This window comes from Cygnus olor, chromosome 3, assembly GCF_009769625.2.
Source record: "Cygnus olor isolate bCygOlo1 chromosome 3, bCygOlo1.pri.v2, whole genome shotgun sequence".
In the NCBI taxonomy this organism is placed as follows: Eukaryota; Metazoa; Chordata; class Aves; order Anseriformes; family Anatidae; genus Cygnus; species Cygnus olor.
This window is the reverse complement of record NC_049171.1, coordinates 21558958-21581747: the sequence shown is the minus strand read 5'-3', so window position 1 is coordinate 21581747 and position 22790 is coordinate 21558958. Positions and strand designations below refer to the sequence as shown.

The following is a 22790-nucleotide window of genomic DNA, read 5'->3' as shown; positions in this document are numbered from 1 at the left end:
CTCAGTTTTTCTACTCTTCAGTGATTCTTTAGCTATGTTTGCATGTGACTGTTCTTAAAGCATGTAGATGCCTGGTGAAGTAGGCATCTGTAGTCAGTTCTAAAATGCTGCTCAACCGAACTGTGGAACCATAATCCTGAACGTTGTTTTGATGGGTTGAATATTTTAATGCTAAGTATTGTATGGTTTTTTTTCTAAAAAAAAAAATATATATATATATATATCAAGGAAGAATGAAAGATGATCAAATGACATATATAGTGTTTCCTTTCTTCGTATGAGTGCATATGCATGTATATCTATTTCTAATTTCAGATAGATTATAGGATATTTCAGTGACTGCATGGAATTTAGAACTATGTTTAAATAATTTTAGAAATTAATTTTCCCATAGAAAAATTCTGATACATAATGTCCTTCGGCACACATCTAGAAATTGTAATTATAATTATTAAAAATATACAGCACACACTAATAATCAGAAATGAATGCATTTGAAAATAAACATCACGCTTTAAGTGTTAAGCTCAAAACCTTATATATGGTGTTGAGAACTTCAGCAAAAGCTTTATAGATGCTATAAGAACTGTTGTGCTTATGTAGAGAAATGTGTACATAAAAATGCAGTGGTTAAATTACTTGACTGTGCTCTGTAGTTGTCATCTACAGCGCTTTTCCTTTTCTCTCTATATCTGGCATTTTTGTTTTGTTAAAAAACATTATTGGTTAAATATGCATGTACTAAAGAGAAATGGTGTCTAGCAGTTTGTAATGTAATATCATTGTATATTATGTATCATAGTTCAAATTTGTTTACAAATTTTTTATGCCTTCTCTCTTAATGATAGTAATTCTGCACACTTAAACTTCCTTACAGTGAAATGCTTATCTTAAAAGCCAAATAAATCGAAAGCTCTGAATTATTCTGAGCTGTTTGAAGTCTATTTTCTGGTGAATTTCTGCCAGCTTTTTGTGTCACCATCCTTGTTAGTACAGTGGAAATTCTCTCTACTTGCTACACATAAGGTAATGGTAGAAGTGAATCCTGTCTGAAGTCCTGGTTGGCACATCTCCTTCGGCGAATTAGTGAGTAGTAAAAATTGAGGCTACACTCTCCCTTGATCTTCTCTCACCCAAAAAACTAGCCAAAACTGTGGAGCCAAGCACCTCCTGCCTCTCTCCAGGTGGCCAGTCCTGCTTCCACAGAGGTCAGAGCTCTGGCCATTATCTCTAGGGAGCCCAAAGCCATTGGTGCATTTTGTTGGTCATGCCACTTGCTGTGAGATTTATTGTGAACTCTTCAGTATTCCAGGATGAAACAAGTCCTGTGAATGCAAGAGCTGGCTACCAAAGTCAAGCTGCTAATTCTTTGAGATTGCAGAAACCTGGAGTGGGTTGTCTCTTTTCTAACTTGACTAAAGATAGCTTTTCTGAGGGGTTGGGAGTGTGGTTTCAAGCTCAGCATTCCAGTGAAACTTTAAGAAAATTGGTTTTGCTAGTGAGCTGCGCAGGTAGCCTGTAATCTTACTGTACATTTCTTGGATTTTGTTTTTGTTTAAATAACTTAATTATTTTGAGTTCCCATCCTGCTTTCTTGTTGCTGTTCATCGGTGAACAGGACTGATGATCCTTAACACGATCTGGTTTCATTTTGCAGCTCGTTTAGCTGTCCTTTGGAAAGAATGGAAACTGAGCTGAGTTGTGCCTAAAAACTTGCGTATTTAGGACCTGTGTAGAACATAGCCCATTAATTTATTTAGAAAAGGGGGTACTTTTATAAAGGACACAACCATCCAGAAATTCTATGCAAAAATTACAATTACTGAGAAAGCAATTTTAATCTCATCTATCCTGTGATACAAGAGTAATAGTAGCAGAGCTTAAAAGACTCAGATATTTTGTATAGATAGGAACAGTAGCAATCATGTAAGGTATGTAATTATTCCAGAGGCGCGCAGATCATTTTAAATTCCTGATACCAAGTTAGCCAGCCTGCATTGTATAATCAGCTGCAAAAGTGTTTGTGTTCTGAAAGTTCAAAAGAAAAGGCCAAATGAAGCTATACTCTTTGACTCCAGGAAAACATTTGCATTTTCAATGACTTTTTTTTTTCACCAGACTTGCACTTGTTAATTAACATTCAGGAAGCTGTTACTGTTTAAGCTTAAAAAAAAAAAAAAAAATGTTCTCAGACCTATTTTCCTTGCATCTCGATCCAGCACCTTCACTTTATGCCACCTGGCTTAATGATGTAGGGGAAGATTTTTTGTAACTGGAGCCTATAAACAGACTTATTTTTGTTCTGTACAAATAAAACGAAGAAATCATTTTTACATTGTTTCAGGTTTAAACAGAACTCTGTGTGGGATGTGTCATGGAGCTCTGAATATAAAATACATTTTTTAGTGTTAGAAAACTTTCTGTGGTATACTACGTATCTTGGGGAAAAATCAGTTATGACTTGGCTACCCTAAGTATTGGTGGAAGCAATTTCTGCAGCGTTAATGTAGTGAGCCTGAATACCCCTTTGCAAACAAGTATAAGTGAGATGAGACAGACTAGAAGCAAAATCTTTATTATGGAAAAATGCTATATTGTTTGTTTTCAGCTTTTGAAAAGGTTTGAATTAAAGTAAAGCGGAAATCCAATGCAGAAGAAATACTTTGCCAAATAATGTGATTTTGTACATTGACACTACTTCAGAAGAGCTGCTTTATTGAAAACTGAGTCCCTTACTCAAGTTGAGACAAAGTTTTTGACAAAGTTCTGAGTATCTCATTATGGGAATGGTGCTGAGATACCCACTTTGGAAGTGGGATGCGGGATATTTTCCACTCTGGAAAGAAATGTTTACAGCTGGAAAGTCTCTACAACTGGAAAGAATAGTGTCAAATTGCAAACGTAAAGAAAAACAGTTTTGCACCACAAATCAAATTATTTTTAGGCAGAACCAGACGAGGAGGATGGAAGTGGGGTTTTTGAAGGTGTTTTTATTTATGTGCACATGTTAAAGTTTAAGCTTCTGGGCTATGGCCTGATAATGTAATTGTATCTCTTCAGGAAAAATCTATCAAGTAAATTCCAGTGCCTCACCACCCTCTGAGTGAAGAATTTCCCCCTTTCCTTTAATCTAAATCTCCCTTCTTTCAGTTTAAAACCATCCCCGCCTTGTCCTGTCATTATCTGCCCAAGCAAAAAGTTGCTCTCCATCTTTTTCTGTAAGCCTCCTTTAAGTATTGAAAAGCCGCAATGAGGTCTCCCTGAAGCCTTCTCTTCTCCAGGCTGAACACCCCCAGCTCTCTCAGCCTTTCTTCATAGGAGAGGTGCTCCAGCCCTCTGATCATCGTTGTGGCCCTCCTCTGGACCTGCTCAAACAGCCCCACATCCTTCTTGTGCTGTGGGGGCCCCAGACCTGGACGCAGCACTCCAGGTGGGGCCTCACAAGGGCAGAGCAGAGGGGCACAATCCCCTCCCTCAACCTGCTGGTCACTTCTCTCTTGATGCAGCCCAGGTTGCAGTTGGCCTTCTGGGCTGCAAGCGTGCACTGCTGGCTTATGTCGAGCTTTTTGTCCACCAGAACCCTAAGTCCTTCTCTGCAGGGCTGTACTCAGTGAGTTCTTCTCCAAAGTCTCTGAGAGAGACTTGGCAACTCCATCAGCCAGTTTCTCAGGGCCCTGGGAAATGTCATGCATGTCATTGAGCCCCATGGACTTGTACCTGTTGAGTTTCATCAGGTGGTCTCAAACCTGCTCTTTGCTTGCAGTGGGAGGGACTTTGCTCCTCCAGCCCTTGCCTAGAGGTTCAGGGATTTTAGAGACATGGGAACATAGTTAATGTGTCCCAGGCTTCATTCAGTGACACAGTATTACAATAAACTCTTAGGGCTACTAAATGTCCTGTGTTGTCATCTTTTTCCCTGAATCTTGTCTAGATTGTGGAAAATGTAGAAAGGAAGAGTCACTAAGGTGATTCTAGAGAGGGACTTGTTAGACCTAGGTTTATTCCCCTCTCTTTCTGTCTCAGTTTTCTTACCTGCTCCTGGGTATTTCATTTAGGGAGAAGCTCCTTCCCAAAAGCCAGCATATAGGTTAAAGTTAGGTGCTTGCATAAGAATAAGTTCTCTTTGGGAGAATATTTTTATTCTTCTTCTGAAGTGATGGCTTTTTATGGCAAGGGAATTTGCCTTCCTCCCAAAGGCATTATTAGTAGCATACATCAGGCAGTGCACTAAAACATGTGAGATAGTCAGTTAGTAATAGGCATCTAAGTACATGTGTAGATATATCAAAGGGAAAGAAAAATTATGCATGTCTGTACTGTATTATGTGTAGTCTATGATATATCACTATTGATACCTGAAGTTCTATGAGGTAGAAAAGAAAAAACTTAATTTTCAGTTTGTAAAGGTGCCAGGCAATACACCAAGTAAAGCAAAGAGAGCAATAGCATCACCACTATTCTGTACTGAAGATGCAATATATGATGGAAAAAAAAAATGTGTTCTGCAGGCAGGTGAAAGATTTTAAGATTTGTATGAAATATAATGTGAAGTGTAGGCAGGTGAACGAATATTCCTTTATCGTAGCAGGGTTATTTCACAGATCATGTCATACAACTGAAAAGCAGTAAGAAAGTCTCTCATTTTCAAAGAAGGATACTGTCCTTCAGTGAGAAGCTGAACAACTTGGTTTTCACCAAATTAAATGGGAACTAAAAAGAACTTGGCATATTACTATGTTGGAAAGACAGGTCAATGTGCTCACGTTGCCATTTTAGGTGCTTCATTTATAGGAAGCAGCATAAGGAATCTTGGAAATGGTAGACTGACTGATCCGTGTTATCCCAGTAATGTTTTGCTATGCCTAGAAGTAGGAGATCTAGTAACACAGAGTAAATGTAGATGGGGATCAATCTCTAGGAGAAAAGAGTATGCGTAATGTATGATCTGTTGTGGAGAACACTGTTGGGGTTTTACCCTGCTGGGCAGCTCATCTTCACCACAGCTGCTTCTTCACTCCCCCTCATATTTGCTCCCCACAGGGAACAAATACAATGGAAAGGGCTCAAGGGCTGAGATAAGGACAGGGACATCACTCACCAATTATTGTCACGGGCAAAACAGACTCAGAGTAGGGAGATTAAGGTAATTTATTGCCTACCACTAGCAGATTAGAGCAATGAGATACTAAAAGCAAACTAAAAACACCTTCCCCCCATCCTTCTACCTCTCTTCCATCTCCTCCCCCAGAGCTGTGCAGGGGAACGGGGAATGGGGTCTGCGGCCAGTCCTTAACGCTTCACATGGGGTCCCTCCCACGGGATGCCGTCCTTCCCGAACTGACCCTGTGTGGGCTGCCCACAGGCAGCAGCTCTTCAAGAACTGCTCCCACACAGCTTCGTACCACAGGATCCATCCCCCAGGAGCAAACTGCTCCAGCACGGGTCCCCCACGGGCGGTAGCTCCCCCCAGACCCCCTGCTCCTGCGTGAGCTCCTCTCCACAGGCTGCAGCGTGGAGATCTGCTCCGTGTGGGACCCATGGGCTGCAGGGGGACAGCCTGCTCCACCAGGGGCCTCTCCACAGGCCGCAAGGGAACTGCTGCTGCGTGCCTGGAGCACCTCCTGCCCTCCTGCTGCATTGACCTTGGGGGCTGCAGGGCTGCTTCTCTCACATGTTCCCACTCCTTTCTCCCAGATGCTGTTGCACACCAGTTATTTTTCCCTTCCTTCAATCTGCTCTCCCAGAGGCACAACCAACGCCCCTCCCTGGCTCAACTCTGGCCAGCAGCAGGTCCCTTTTGGAGTCGGCTCTGATCTGCCATGGGGCAGCTGCTGGGCTCTCCTCACAGAGACTACCCCTGCAGCCCCCTGCTACCAAACCATTGCCACATAAACCAAATACAAACATCAAAATTACTCCAGTCGCTTCCTAAACATTTATGTAGAGGGTGGTACCACTTTTTTTTTTTTTTTTTTGGAATTTGTTAGGAGTAATCACAGTATAGTATCATATTTAATTCTTTGAAACACTGTAGCTGTCCAGGAGAGAAGCCCAGATAGAGTCCTTAGTTGATGAGGAGACATTTGCTGAAAGAGTTTAACTCCATAGAGAGTAAAGGGCAGACAGGTCTCTGAGAGATGATGGTGGCCAAGGAATAAGCCTGTATACAGCAGAGACCAGACTTCAGCTAAGAACAGCAGGTACCCAGGCTTCAGAAATGATAGAGGGACTTCTCCTCAAGATCCAAAGGAGATGGTGTAGACTTTTCTGCAGCTCTGGAAGTCACCAATGTGCTGGACTGAGAGCAAGCCTGAGTAAAGAGGACTGGTTTGCAAAGATGGAGATGTGTTTACAGATTGTTTAGTTTTGATTTGCCTTGTTTTGAGTTTTCACCCCCAGAAAGGCACCTGTCCTAGTGCCTGTTCTAGTACAACCCAGCTTTCCTATATAAAAACCATTTCAGTATTTTAAGAGTGCTCCTTGTGGAAAAAAGGAAAGCGCAGTCAGACCTCAGAGCTCTGGCCAGGTGAGAACCCCACTGCAGCTTGCAACCAAGAACAACCCACTGCACTGGAAAGACTGTGGCACCAGATTCCTGACTATTGCAGATTGGCAGATTACTGGTTTACATAACTATTCAGGATCTTCCCTGTGGTATTTCTCATTATCACAGCATACCTGTTCGCATATTTATGTATACGATTAGCTTAACAGAACACTTCATCATTAAGAAATGATTTACATGAATGTTTTCAACTGTTCGTTAAAAGGGAACTATCACTACAGTGTGATTTACAGAGTGATTGATAAAAATAAGCTGAACCCAGACTCTAAAGCATCCCTGTTTTTACAAAACTGCTTAGACACTTTGGCATGAAATTTAATTAAAACTGGAGTTAGTATCCAAAGACAAATGGATAAAGGAAATAATGCAAAATGAAACACAGGGAAGATTTACATTCTTTCAGACTTCCCTTTTCCAATGTATTCTGAAATATGATTCACTTAGAGAAGCATGTGATAAATTGTAGTTGTGGCATCTCTTTCATATGTGATGTTAAATGTGATTGGTTATTGCATGCTATATAAAAAGTTAAGAAATGTTGTAAAATACTGCAATAATTGTATTAAGAAGTTATCACATGTAAATATTTGATTACTTTGATATGAAGTTGATAAATTGGGTCTGGGTTTTGTTGCTGAGTGTCTTCATTTTGCTATTTCAGTATCCATGTACTGTTAGATTGCAGTTTAGATCTGCTCTTTGATGCTGTTTTATCGCAAGGGAAAACTAAGTATCAGTTTTCCATTAGGTTGCTTATCATTTAATAGTCTGTGGTCCTGTAGTCTAAATAACTTCTTGCACATTTTGGCTGGTATATTTGGAAAGATCATTTTAAATGCTGATCAGGATTTTAAGCTTGCAGCTGTTCTTATCATTTCTGATGTTATTCTGAGCAAAAGGAGAGGTTTGGATTCTTTTAACTAAGCGTTCATTGGAAACTAGATCTGGGGAAAAAAAAAAAAAGATTTTAAAGAAAATTACTTGAATGTAAAGTTGTTGCCTGCAAAGTTAGATGAAAGAACAAGTTTTTTAGTGTACATGCGACATCAAATGTTTAAAATGTCTCCCATTTTTAATATAAATGTTACAAATCTTCCCTTCCAATTCATGGTGATGCTGTCTGTTCAAATACAAAAACGTAATCTTATCAGCCAAAGACTAAGAAGATTTCTGTATTTAGAAGCAATTAGTCTTTGCAGCTGCTAAACTGTAAAAACACTGTAGGCAGCTCTAGGATCCTTGAGCATTTCTGATTTGGTAGCCTTCAAAAGTTACTGGTTGTCATTGAATCTCTGTTCTTCATTCATGGCTGTGAATCTGCTTCGTTCTCTATTTTTCTCACTGAATTTCTCAAAGAGTTTCTCACTGAGTCAACACAATCATTCTCAGTGTTCTTGGCGATCACCACTGAGATGATCCCATGTAGGAAATTCTGTGTGATGCCTGCCTTCAAAGATGACTGGCTTAGGTTGTTTGCACATCACCCCAAGAAAACCAAAATGAATGAAGACAGGGAGCCTGAAATCAGAAATAATAATAACAATAATGAGAAGGATCATTAACAGGTCAAAATATTTGCTTTCATTTAAAAATTATGTCACTGAACTGTAACAGCTAGGTTGTTATTTAGGAAAACTTATTAAGGCCTCCGTAAAGAACATTTTGCATAAAATGACAGGAGGCCTGAAACATATTGTCAATATTAATTTATTCATTGGAATCATTTCAAGTATCTCCTGGACGCCTTAGATCAATGTGTTTGTGTACTGAGTGTACATATCAAAAAGCAAAGCAAGCTCAGAGTCTGTTTCATCAGGTATCCAGCTGGGATGGTGAATACACATTGCTGTGTGCTGGAAGATCAGAGGAGCAGCAGATACAGAGTAATGATGGGGTCTTTAGTTTCTCCCTGTGCAGGTTATGTGACTGTCACAAATCAGGATGTTGTGCAGTCTGTTTTAAGATGCTGTTAATACTTGAGCCATTGGTTAGAGGGGCTGTAAGAGGAAATACGGCCCTGGACTTTGTACTGAGTGGAGATGGGTTCTGGGGTTCAGAAGAGGCACATTGCAACAGCAGCTGTAATGTAATGAGGCTCAACATCCTCCTGAAACAGCAACAACAAAACCACAACAGTTATGATCCACTTCTCTGTGATGCACACAGAAATAAAGATTCTTACTAAGAACCTAAGAGATGTCAGCTGAGCGAAGGAAGCACCAGGTGGTGAGGGAGCTACTTGAGGACACCATATGTGAAATACGAGGCCAGCACCCACCACCTGTTTTGAAAGGCTTGAGAAAAAGCAAGAGGAAGACAGCACAGCTAGACGACAGAGCAAATGAAGTTGTGAGAAACAATTGGGTGTCCGTTTAAAAAGCTGAATTCAATACCCAAATGACATTTTAAACAGATTTAAATGTAAAAGCACAGTAGGGCAGGCTACGGGAGGTTTGAGAAAATGTGCAAAGAATCAAAATCAGTAAGTCTTACTTCTGATGCATCAGGACCAACCTGCGTGCGAGAGGTGGTTGAGCCAATGGTCATGGTGTAGAAGTAATTCTTAAAGAGACCTGTTTCAGAGAACTTAAATAAATTCATTGTGTCTGTGTTATCTGCAGAAGAAACTGGAGAATCCAATGCTGGACCATTCCTTATTGGGATTTCCCAAAGGATGTATGAAAGTGATTTAGTAATCATGCAACAAAGCAAATGATATGATAAAATTACCAGTACCAGACTTGATTCACCTAAAAATTCTAAAAGAATTTGAGGAAAAAAACTGCTCAAAGTGCTGACAGTAACACATAACCCCATGCTTAAGGTTGCCATGTTATCAGAGACTTTGAGGCTGGACAGTGTGATGCCAGTTTTTAAAAACGGTTCTTGTGTAGCCCAAGGAACTGCAAGTTTATAATCCTTATGTTAGCCTTAGGCAGTTCAGCACAAATTACAATACTAAATAAGATTCGTGGATACCCAAAGAACTATAAACTACATGGGACAAATAACATGAATTTTCCAAAAAGGAAATCTGCAAACATCCAGGAATTCTTTGAAGAGCTAGGAAATATGTGGATAAGGGTGGTACTACAGCTGATGTGCTTTCCTTAAATTTCCACAAAGTTTTTAATAAAGCTCCTCACCAAATGTTTTTAAGAAATAGCATAAAAAGTAAAGTTTCAGAGTAGGTATTCATAAAAGTAGAAAATAGCACTTCTCAAAATAGAGGGAGGTCAGAACTGGAGGCTTGCATTCAATTACCGGTCAGGTAAAAAGAACAGTGAAATCACAAGGTTTCTCAATGAAGCACAGATGTTAACTGACAAGAGCTTGTTGCAATGTCATCTCAGATTGAGTGACTTGTCAAAAATGGCAGGTGAAACTCATTTCAGATAATTGTCATGTGATACGGTTAGGAAAAAACAACCAAATTCCCCTGTAATATGATGGGCTCTCAGCTGGCTGTTGCCAAGCAAGGGTAAATTTTCGCAGTATGATAAATTACTCTGTGAAAACAACATTTCAAAATGCAGTAGCAGTCAAAAATAAATAAAATGATAAGAATTACTAGGGTAAAAAGTACTAAACAATGAACATCATTACACCACTGTATCAATATGATGTTTACCTTATCTTGAATGCTGTGTATGGCCACTGGGTGATACAGGTTACAGTAGCAAGTAGGTTGTTGTGACCTCTAATGGCAGGAGTTCAGTACAGCTTATGAATACGAGAAATTCATCTGTGTATAGAGCCAGGTAAACGTTTAGGATACAAACCCATGGCAGACAATGGGGTATCTGCCTTTACATACTGTTGTCATCACTGTTGGTTGGATTTGCTTTAAATCAGAAAGGCAGCACTCTATTGTTGTTGGCAGCGTATATGCAGCATTTACCCATTTTCATAAAAACCCTTCATTTGTGAGTTTAAGAACATAGAGCAGTACGAAAGGACAAACAAAAGACAGTCCCTTTAATGAACAGCTTCCAGTCTTTTGCAGTTTTCTCCAACATCAAAAGGGTTGAAGCTAACTAAAACCATTAGAAGTGGAGGGGTTTCAGATCTCAAATGATAGGTTGAAATGATTTCCAAAATAACGCAAAAGAGACTGAAAATATTAACGTGAAGTCCTGTGCTCCTGAAATCTTTTCAATATTGCTTTTATTATAATGATCCATCACATTTTGTTGTGTTTGTTAGCCACAGGTTTTCTGTCTTGGTCAAATTACAGCCTGCTGATATTTTAATTTGCACTAAAAATGACACTTTTTCTCTCTTGCAAAATCATAAACCAAAACGAAATTCTTCTGCATCGGCTGCTTGGTACACCGTGGAAAATCCATTACTATATCAGGGAGAAAAGTTTAAACTGGATGAAAAATAAGGAGAGAGAAACATCCTGTTTCATCTCAGCAAAAGAACAAAATTACCATGAACAACGTCCGGAAAGCATTCTGTGGGAGTTGGTCCTTGAGCAGGAGAGCCAGCTGCCATACTTGAGTTATGACAAGCACGTTGCAGAGGAGCTCAGAGGATGTTCTTTGACTGTCTTTTCCTCAGACTACTTTATCGTTTTTTTTCTTTTTTAGGCTGTTGGGGTTGCTGGGCTGTTCTAAAGGAATGTAAGAATGTTCTAATAATATTTTTAGGGACTTGATTCTTAAAAATCCTTAGCATCATCAGTGTATTCTCAGATACTCAAAGCCAAACACTGCAGTTTGGCATGATGTGGGACTTCGCATACCCTAGACTTGCGGGCCCCTAAGCAAATAGTCTCCCATTTTTCATTGGTTTACATGATTCTTTCCCTGAATGTTTCCATCTGCCATTGTCTGAAGGAACTGAAAGAGCACATCTGAACTTGAGGAAGCTCTTTTCAATCATGTAGCTGCCAGCAATGTCCCCATACTAATGGTTAGTCTCAGTGGGAGATAGAGCCAGCAGAGGCAGTTTGCTCACCTTAGGGCATTTCATCTCTGTGTCTCCCTGCCTGCCCTGATGAATTACATGGTATACCTCACTAATATAAAAGAAGTTAATAAATAAAGTCAGCATATTCAAAGTCCTAATGTAAATCATGATTTTTAATATTCTTTTTTTAAGATATAAACTGGATGTGCTGACTTTTCATTATCAAAATTCAGTAAGCAGTTTTTATAAACTAAGTCTTCGTTTCAAGTCTGTTTATTGATGGAGCTGTGCCTCTTTTCTGTTAAAGTGACATGCAGTTTACATGGAGAAGAGTTTTTAATGCTTCACACCAGACGAGATAAGTTGTTAGTAGATGACTTTTTCTTTTGCTGCTAACCTTCATTTTTCGGGCTACTCATGCCCACTTCCACAGCATCCTGTCAGGCAGACGAGTGTGACTGCAGCCGCATGGTAAACTGCATCAGGGAAGGCTTAAAATAATAAAGCAGGACAAAAAAGCAAACAAGTATTTTCAAATCTTAGCAGTTCCTGAAGAGGCTGTTCTTACCGAGGCTGAAAGAAATGCTTATCCCATTGTGATGACCATGGCTAGAAAATGTTCACGACCATTTTGGTTGGAAGCTACTCTGCTCAGTCTGACTGAGGGCACCGAGTCCGGGCTAAACAGGTTAAAGACAATTGCTTCTAGGTAATAAGATTATGTGATAAATTAAGCCACCTGTGGAGCAGAGATGGGTCTTTGGAGAGAGGTGATAGGCCATTAAGGATCAGAGAGAGAAAACAAATCATTAGCTCTTGTGGATTTAGGACAAGCTGACGATACAGTTGTGGTTATGGTTTGCCTGGTCCAGAAGCTGATGTTTCTATCAGTGTTACTGAAGTATCTAATCAAGGTGTTATTAAGATTGCTTCTGTAGTATACATGCCGTGTAGTTGTTACAGTTACGCTTCTTTGACACAGCAAGCCTCTGCAGTCCATGGGAAAAATTATTGTAGCCAAAGTCATACCTCCTGAAATTTTATCAGGCCCTTCCTACTGCTTTGAAATGTAGAGAATCAGTCAAAAGGGTTTGTGCATAAAACGGTGATTTTTTTCATTAGCAAAAAATAATTAAAAAAAAAAGCAGGCTTTTGTTAAGAAGCATATTCTTCCATATTGTTAATTTTTGTAAAAGGGACGAATTCTTCTCAGCTGTTGAAAGCAACCAGTCCAAATTCCCTGTCTACATTTCCTCTGTAGTTAAGAGAGGGAGGGAGAGAGAGAGATGCAGACCTTTAGGGTGCATTTTCATCCCAGGTGGTTTAGGATGAGGCAGATTGCTTTAGGAAGCTTCATAGAATCATGGAATCATGGAAAGGTTTGGGTTGGAAGGGACCTTAAAGATCGCCTATTTCCAACCCCCCTGCCATGGGCAGGGACACCTCCCACCAGACCAGGCTGCTCAAAGCCCCATCCAACCTGGCCTTGAACACCTCCAGGGATAAAGCTTCCAGCCTCTCGGTTTGTTAGCAGGAGCATAGGTCTAAGTACGCACTAAGTATTTACTTTTCAGACAGCTCAAGTTATAGGAGGTGACTCCCACTGAACATTTCATTTAATGTCACTCTGAGGGCTGTGACTTAAACATTGTGGTTTATATTTCTTCTACAACTCTTATTTATGTGTTAGCATAGCTGTTACAGCCTTGCTGCCTGTATAAACAACCATTTCGTGAATCCCATTAAGCTCTTGGCTTCTGTGCTTACCACACACATGTGAATTCAATAAGTTAATTGTACTGTTCAGAATTTAAGTGTTTACTTTATTCTATTTGCTTGTGAAACTGCTCAGATTAATTAGATGTCACCTTCTTCGTGCATGAGGAGGCAGAAATAGAGCCCATTTTATTAATCTTTGTTTCAAGTCAAATAATAAATAACTTTTGGGCATGTCTCTGATAACTTCTGTGAGAGTCAAGTTCTCTTCTGCCAACATCTTATGCTGGGACTATGCTACGAAATAAAGCGTGACAAGCCTGAAGAGTACAACAGATTTATCTAATAGCTTTGTAATATTGTTCCTGTTATTTTCTACACTGTTTTTTTGGTATGCAAACAAGGTGTTTGCTGATTTGATCACTGATAGTCACTGAACGAATGTTTTCATAGTGACACCAAGTCTATGGAAAGGAGGTCTGGGTTTTGTTTTGCTTTTCCTGCACTGACAACAGGTCACCCTGACCGTAGCAGTGAGTTGTCCAAATTAATCCCTTTTCTGTGCATTGCTTTGCATTTATCAGCATCTAATTGTATCTGTTCCTGATGCCAAATCACTAGTAGTTCCCACACGTGGGGCAGTAGTTGGGGCTGAAATCTGCTCACTGTCCAACAGGGAGAACCCTGGAATAATTGAGGCAAAATTTCAGCCTTACTGAAGAGACGTTATGATATATGGGAAATATAAAGGATATATAGGAGAAAGAATGTCAAAAACAACCTGCTAGAGGACTGCCAGGTTAACTCCTAAAGAGAACTAGGTAATGTCTTGGGTTTGATTTGTCTCCTGTGTTGGAGGAAGCTCAGCACAGTTCTGATTTCCTTTCAATCAGACATTTATCTTAATAACATATATTTGGGAAGACTACATTCATTCTGCATTTTGACAGCTTCACCCCTTCTGAGAACTTCTGCTGTCCTGAGCTACCATGGATAAGGAAACTTCTGGATTTGACTCAAAACTTCAATTACCTTAAGCCCTCTTCTCCCTTGTGTACCATTTTTTTTAAGTGGTTTCAAACCAAGAGAGGGTGCTTGACTGCACAACGTGCCATAGTTTTGATGTGATTTACTGGTTCTTTGATGCTTAAAAAGCATGTTGGGCCACTTTGCTGAGAGCACGAATTAGAGTAGCTGTGTTAGCAGACAGCGTGTTCAGGTTCACGGAGGGCTGAGAGATTTTAAGGAGGAACACCTTGTCTGTGTTCATAGTGGAATTCACCTATTGTAACAAAAATACTCCCATGCAATTCCAAAGGAGATCTTAAGATGAAACATTGATGTTTTGTTTATATCATCTTTCACCATTCGTATCTGCCTTCGGTTCTGATATTTCATTCCTACAGGACTGCACAGTCGTTATCTTTCCCACATCCCATATGCCCAAAATCATGTATAAAGATATTTAGCTCAAATACCATGCGTGCAAAACATTCCACGCTGTGGGTACAAGGTGACGTTTGGTGTGTCATTAACACGCTGTGGTGTTCAATTACAATACCGCGGATTTATTTTTACACAGCCTTCTTCATAGAAAGTATGGAAAATTGCTTTGCGGTGAGTCATCTGTCAGCTAAAGAACTAAAAGTCTTGTAGCGATATTTAAAGAGAGAAAGTGGCTCAGAGCTGACAGAGTTCAAGACAGAAAAAGAAACAGAAATGAAAGAGAGGGCCTCTGACTCTGGAGAAAATAGAGGCAAAGACTGGAGGGGGAGGAGTGATGAGGAAGCCAAGCACGCTGAGGATGTCAGAGGCAGTTCAGGACACTGCAGAGCATTTGGAAACAGGAGATGGGCTACAGGTGTCTGCTGCATGACTTCGGCGTCGGGCAAGCAAAGATCCTTGACCCTGAGAGAATGGCATAAAACCAGGTGAAAAAGCCCACTGGGCTCAGCACATTGCGAGGAATTTAGAAACATGCAGGTTGAGGGAAGGATAAATGGCTGAACTTTCTGCAGCAAGGCATTGGAGGAACACTGGCTTTCAGGGCTCCATGATTAAATGTGTGAGGATTTTGTTAGACTAGGGAAGAGGGGATTTCAGTTAATTAGACAGGAAATTATTATAGGCATAAATACAGATTTCAGCAGCAGTGCAAAGGCAAGATGGATTCTGGCAGCCTTCCCTTGCTAGTGCCAGGAAGGCTTACATTCACAGGAGAGTGTGTGTGGGAGCAAGTCAGTTCAGGGTCAGAGATGACTTCAGAGTTCTGGCTTTGTGCACGGTGATAAGATCTGAACAGAGAAACATGAAAGCTGTCTTGGAGAGCAAGAGGGACTTCCTTCCCTTGACATTTGAGCCTTTTGAAGAATTAGCTCGTAAAGAAATGAGAATGTAGCAAGGGAATGGCAGAACCAAGACAGGCTGCTAAAGAGATCAGAGATTACTTGCCAAGGTCACTAATGCCCTGCGTGCTTTACCATATAAAGCTGATGGCCAAAGCTGAGCTAGCAGGAAGGTATCCCAAAGGAAAATGATGTTTAAGGAGGAGAAAGAAGAAGAGTCAGAAATAGATGACTGGTGTTTTTAAGGCACGGTACTACCATGGAAGGATGCATCAGTCTTTTGTTGTGAATTACGTGCATTCTTGCCTTCTTGGTCAAGTCTACCAACTGGTTGTGTGGACCTCTTGGGGGAGCTCCTCGTCCCATGTCTCCCAGCGTGTCCATATTGGTTTTTGCCTTGGTAATGCTTTTGACCTCACTCTCTGTGTAGAACCACAGTATCTGCCTTAAGAAAGTAAATGTGATGTAAAGTATATAGCACAAAGGACAGTACAGTCTTTTTTGAAAGCAGAAGGCAAAAGAACCTTTCTTACTCTCTGCATTCACAAAAGTTGGCTTTGACATTGTAGCACTGAAAGGCATTCTAATCATAAAAGTAAGGTTAGAGCCACTCAGACGTCCCAGAGTTTGAAGCGAGTAATATTTCATTGTATGCAGTTCCAAAATGCTTATTACAGATCTTCTTATTTACAACTATCATTTCTTTTTTGAATCTGCAGAGGAGTATCAAGGACAAACCAAGAGAAAACGCATTCGAAGGAAGAAACAAAAGAACAGTTTGCAAAACTCTAATAATCTACATGGAGAACAAACAGAATCCGGAATGCAAGAGACTCTTGTTCAAGATAATTTACAGCTGCAGCAGATAGACAGCCCCAAAATAAGCAAAAACAAAAAGAGGAAAATGAAAAAGAAGCGACAGAAAGAAAAAATGAGAGCAGCTGGCTTGCTAACAAAAAATACTGGTGTGGATTTTACATATCAGCCTGACAAAAACAACAGAGAAGGAGCAGCAGACTTAAAAGACATAGATGAAAAGGCAGATAGCATCCTGGATTTCTTGCAGGCAACACAACAAATTTATTTTGCTGACAGTATGTATCATTTTCTCCCTATTTTTTTTTGTAAGTATTACCACGTTGAGGAAAATAGATGTGTGGTTCTTATTTCTGTAGAATGGGCCAAATCTACCAGAGAATTATCTTTTGAATTCGTAAGAGATGCAGATGCTTAGCATTTGTCCCACGTTCTGGTGTGTGCATGAAAGCATCCACATCAATGTAGAAAACTGTGGTCCTAATCTCTTTGTTTCTCTGTCTTTGAAAATGCACATAATATTCCTTTCTCATTTTTAAAACATCCCCGTGTGCTTGGGTAAGTGTAGTGGTTAAAATGGACCAAATTCTTCTTTTCTCTGAAAGCAAACATCCAGAAGGGTTACTTCCTTTCAAAAGGCTTCAAATGAGGGCAATAATTGCTATTCTAAACTACTTTCATGCTTGCTATCTCTGAACCAACCTACTTTTTGAAAAGCTCTTCTTCCCAGGGGGAGATTTATTTGTAATGTATAATGAAATCTAGGCAGACTGCATCCGAGAGGAAAGAGGAAGATACTGTTGGCATTGGGAAAGGGTATTGGCATAAAGTACTTGTGAATGAGATGAATGTCATCTAATGTTCAATGCACATTACATAGCACTTTAAATAGGATTACATGGATATTTTCCCTAATGGACTATTGAATACTCATTCTGGACACTAAAATCAGGGAAATTCATATTGTTGTAGCTAAATATGTTTCTTCTGTTGCCCTCCAAAACAGCTGTTTGTATGGTGCTTATGTCATTAATGCCTTCCAGAAATAATGATGTTTTAATGATAATTAAAACAGATAAAATTATCTGTACGTATGCCAGCTTACGTTGGTATCATCTGGAATTAAATATTCTATCTTAAAGGCAAGATGCAGTGTTCTTTAGTTGTTCAGCTCAGAACATAGCTTTAAAATGATAACTGCCTTGTTAAACTGGAAAAAATCAGTGAAAATATTTTCAAAGTGCATGGCCTTGACTGTCTTTGTGGAGCTACATGAAGATTAAACAGCTTACCTACCTGTATGAGTCCATCTTCAGTCTGAGCTGTCAGCCCCTACTCCCATAAAATTCATCTCTAGACTACAGAATTACTTTAAAAACCCTCTTAGGGTGACATCAGAGTTTTCATTTTTTTTCTTAAGATTTATATACAGAATTTTCTATGCTTACTGTTACAATATTTCCCCTGTGTCAGGTCTTCATACGCTGTCTAGCATTTGAAAGCCACCCTACTTTCTGGCTAATGTACTTCCATCACCAGAAACAAGGATCTTACTACTTCAGCGTATGGCTAAGTAAATGTAAACTACACTGCTTTTTACATTTGCAGTAGTGTATAACACATGGTCCAGAACAGAAAACTGGTCAATTGTCCGCAGCTGTGTGACATGTAGAATGTTAACAAAAAGTATTTAGCTGCCCGGCTTCCTAGGACATCGAGTTCAGGTTTTAGCAGTGGTAGACAGACTGCCTAGCCCCGGTGTCAAACCTGCAGATCAGAAGGTTGGGCCATCTGCTGGTAAGATCTCACATCCTTAAATCTGTGTGACTAACTTTCTTGTTAGGCAAGTCCTAGTTTAAATATAGCTCTGGCATCATGCTGTTTGCCTTTTCTAGTTGAGTGACTTTAACACTCCCCGTTTGTTTTTTTTTTTTGGACAAAATTGGAAGCCATTGCTTTTAGCAGGGTTTTCAAGTGGTCACATTGGATTATACTTCTTGTACTTATGTCAGAAAGCTGAATCAGGAAAAATCTATTCCTATCACTTGGTTTGCTGGTAAAAAAAAAAAAGAAAAAAAAAATATAAGATTATAACTTAAAAGGGAGTCTGGTTAAGGAGACTTTCCATTGTTACCAGAATGGGAGAATTAATTTATGCTTTAGCACCATAGAAACAAAGTGTGTCCTTCTCTGCTGTGTCGCATGCTGTAATATCCACTTCTTAAATAAAAACATTAAAGTACAGTAACAAGGTAATTGGATGCCTCCAGAAGTGCTTTGCAGTAGTTCCACACAGTTGTTTCCTGCCTCCACGTGTGCATTTTTGTAATATGTACTGTATAAGAAGGAAAGTCTTTTGTCTTCAGTACAGTCTCTTCATCGTACCAAATTTAGATTCCTCTTGCATTTGTGTCATGATGAATTCTATTGTCCTTTTTACTTTTTGAATTTGTTATTTTCCCCTCTTATTATTGTTTAAATAATTAATGAAAAATTGTACACGCTGCTCTTTAGTACATGATGTTTGATTGTAAGTTATACTAAAAAGGAAGATACTATCTTTGAAAATTCTCCATACTTGTTGAATGTTTTTAATGTGGTTTCCCATCATTTTCCAGATAAATCAGAATGCATGGATTCTGCTGTAAATTCAGCAACTACCCAAGAACTTTTACAACATCTTGAATCTCGCAACATATCTTCCTCAGATGTGACCCGTCTACATCAGCTGAAATCCCTTGTATTGCTACAGGATATTGACAGACTGAAGGATGCTTTGAAACAATTCCAAGAACATTCCATAATGCCTCCTGGTATGTACCATTCAGACATGATCATTCACTGATGTTCTTTTTTGTGTGGATTAAAATTCAGATTTGTCAGAGGTTTTTGTGTAGGGAAGCTGTAAATAATTTTATAGTGGTTAATATGTGCTTATACAAGATTTGAAACCATATTTCCCACAGAAAAAATAATAATAACCAAACAAGAAACAGGGCATTACAAGTACGGAAACTTCATTTTCTTCAATGACTGCGGAGTACAAGATGATTAAGGTTCTTAAAACACTTTTTTTTTTAATCTGAATTATTTTAGTATTTAGTCATGTTTAAAGCATATTTTAATATGCTGTCTTTATAATCTTTTAAAATCATTGAAATTAACATGTTTATCTTGGAGTTTTCAGTCATCCAGTTTAGGATGTGTTTTACATGCATATGAATCAGTAAAGCCCATTATTTCATTTCGTTTTGGTTACCTACCTGGCTTCTTCAACATACAGATTTTTCTTGCTAATTTTGCTTTACTGATTTGTTATTATTTAAATATAAATGTCAGTTTTAAGTTGCTAAAACCACTGTTGATTATGTAAAAAAGCAAAGTCTCTATAATAAATAATAATGTCATTCATAAAAAGAAAAAATATTATGTTACTAAACCATTTCATCCCTGAGGCCCAAGTCTGATTCCACTCATGTTCCTTTTGTTCTCTATTATATCCCCTGTAATTTTAGTAAGATTTCTTCTTGGACAGTTAATAGTTCCTCAAGTGATTGTGAGATGAGCATGTAGCCCATACAAGGTCCATAATAATTCATTTTTGAAGCAGTTGATATTTAAATGCTCATTCATACTTGTCATTAGTACATTTGTTGGTGGCATCAGCCAAATCTACAAGATGTGCTGAATTTTCTTGCCTCCCAAGGAATTTAATCAGAGTTGAGAGCACTTGCTATGGCACAAGAGAATCTCAACCATTTCAGATCACCCTCTAAGTTCTTTTAAAAGTAATGACTCAAATGGTAGTAGCGTCTTAACAGAGTAAATAAGATCATAGCTATCAGATGCTTAGCAATAACATTCAAAGAAGAGAGTGCTGTTCACAACATCATTAAATAATTTACAGCATGATAGTGGCCAAAGATCACAGTCAAGATTGGAGCCTACTGTATGCTGTGTTTTGTTATAATACAGAAAAGAGAGAATTCCTGCCTGCAGAGCTCATAGCTGATAAATTTTGAAAAGGACACTTTTGTAGAGTTAAATGTGGATTCTTTAAGATGTAAAAAAGTTTTATGACAGCCCTCCAGGTTCTGATAGATACGAAGTATGCAGGTATGCTTGGAACAAAATCCTTCTTGCATTCAACCATCAATTTCAAGCCTAGATTCTATGATCTTAATTCTTATGAGATAGTCTCACTGGATTTAATACACATTTGCAAACTATACAGGACTCAGCAAGAATAGTGGTAGTGGTAATTGGCCCTTTATTAAATGACCTAATTCAGCTTCTATTGATTAAATCAAAGTGGAGCCATTGAAGTGACCACATTCATGATATTTCTTACAGGCCTTATCCAAATTCTACTGAATACAGTAGGAAATCTGTTGGTTTTGACACCTTTAGGCAAGCTGCTGTTTCCTTTTATATACCAGAAATGTCAAATTGAAGAGAGAAGAGAAAACAGAAACAAATTAGAAACAAATCCATGCAACTACCCTGATTTTCAGGTGGATGTCTTTGTCACTTGAAAAAGCAGAAAACAATTTTCTGAGTGATTTTTTTAAGTTCATTTATGTTTCTGCTGGTATAGCCTGAAACTGTTTACTCTTCCTGTTGATTTTTTTCCTAGTAACTGTTGTCACTCCAGGCTCTAATCTAATCTCATGCCAGGTTCACAGTGGTGTAACTTAGTTGATTTGATATTCATGAGGTGCAACAATGTGAGGAGAAAATATATTGTTATGAATTATTAAAGGATAATTGAGCACCTGCTAGATATTAATTTAGCTCAGCAGAGTTTAACAATACATTCTATTTGTAACAGAGGAATTTCGGTGAATGAGAATATAATGCTATGAAATTTTACCTTGAAGTAGCCTTTTAATTATATGTTTATTTTTACTATCTTTGTCTCAATAATAGGTTGTTGCCCAGTTTCTAAAATTTTAGATTTCATTCCCAATGAGCAGGTGATAGTCAGTTATAAAAACTTGTTGTCTCAGCAAATTCAAGTTCTTTTAATAGAAATGCAGAGTAGGACTGTTTATGAAGATAAAAATGTAGAAATCATAGAAATCATAGAATTTTTTTTTTTAAGATTGTATGATTTTCTTGCCTTTTTTTCTGGTTTTGACTATTTTTACTGGGGCATGATGTCCTAGAAGGAAAGGTTCTTCCTTCTTAACATAATGAAAAGAAAACAATTTTTCTTAATTTTCGCAAGGTGTATTATTTTTACAAAATTAACCTATTTTATAGGTTAAGAAGCAGTATGTTAACCCTTTTTCAGTAGCTATGATTCTACTTAAGGTGCCAGCATCAAAGAAGGAATAATGGGTGCTATGTTTTGTCCAGTTTTGAATTTACTTCAAGGAAAGAAAGAGTAGGAAAAAACCATGAGAAGGTATCTGTCTTTCTCATATAAATAAACATTCTCCATTAGTAAACTACAAAGTAAACATACCATTATATAACTTTTTTTTTTTTTTCCACTGGTTCTACCAAATTCCATTTAGCAAGGTAATGCCTACTGGTGGCAGCCTTGCTTTTCTGAGTTACTTTTCACAGTACTTTTCACAGCTTTAGAGTAAGGCTATGGACTGGCCAAGGTCTTCAGAAGGCCGCAAGCTGTAAAACCACTGCATCAAGAGCATGCTTTGGAACTTCCTTCACGCATCCTAGCACATTATTCAGATTTGGAAACATGGTTCAGCCAAAAGAAGAAAGCAACAATGAAATAAAATAAAAGTTTCTGTTTTATCTTCAGCTCTTAGATCTCACTATTTGCCATGTCAAAGAAAGGTATAAGAAGGTTGGTGGTGGGTCGGAAAACTTCTTCAGGAAGAGTAAATTGCTAAAGAGGTTGAAACAGAGAGATGATCAACAGTTATGTATTATCTTTAGCCCTTCATCCAAGAGAAAAAACATACTTGAAAAGAGCAAGAATCTCTATGATTAAGAGATACTGGTTGATCTGTCTAGACATCACCTGTTAAATGGGAGACTGCAGAGCATCTGAATAGTTACCTTGTACTTAACTTCAGTGATCATGCAAAATTGATGGTGGTCAACAAATTTTGTTTGCAAATGGTTAGCTAAAGTTTCGTTGTTCTCAGGTTTTAAAAAAGGAACGATGTCCTATTGCTACTTCCCTTTATTTTGTAGTCCTTGATGAAAACACGTAGCTCCACCTACAGTCTTCTCTAAATGCAGGGAACAGAAAGCTTAACAAGTCAAACAGACACACATTTCTAGTGATGGGAGCTTTGCTGGTCTGTCAGAAACCAGGTGGCCAGATGCCTTCGTGATCCTGCATACTGCAGTGGGCAAAAGCAAAGAGCTGTACCTGGAAGTAATGCTCCATTTGCTGGGTGGAAACGATAGCTTTGAAATGAGGGCTACTTAATTCTGATTTCACATGAATT

The 22790-nt window shown here is 38.8% G+C and overlaps 1 protein-coding gene across 3 annotated transcripts in view; it reads left to right on the top strand.

Moving 5' to 3' along the window:
* ERICH1 (glutamate rich 1) overlaps window positions 1-22790 on the top strand; it is a 100747-nt gene that overhangs the window by 46534 nt on the left and 31423 nt on the right. For all 3 annotated transcript variants that reach the window (XR_005818296.1, XR_005818297.1, XM_040552008.1), the window contains exons 4-5: window positions 16263-16637; window positions 18978-19172. Coding sequence is in view for 1 of the 3 variants with exons in the window: in XM_040552008.1 (XP_040407942.1) it covers window positions 16263-16637; window positions 18978-19172 (570 nt within the window). In the remaining 2 variants the exon portion in view is untranslated. The remainder of the gene's footprint in view (window positions 1-16262; window positions 16638-18977; window positions 19173-22790) is intronic.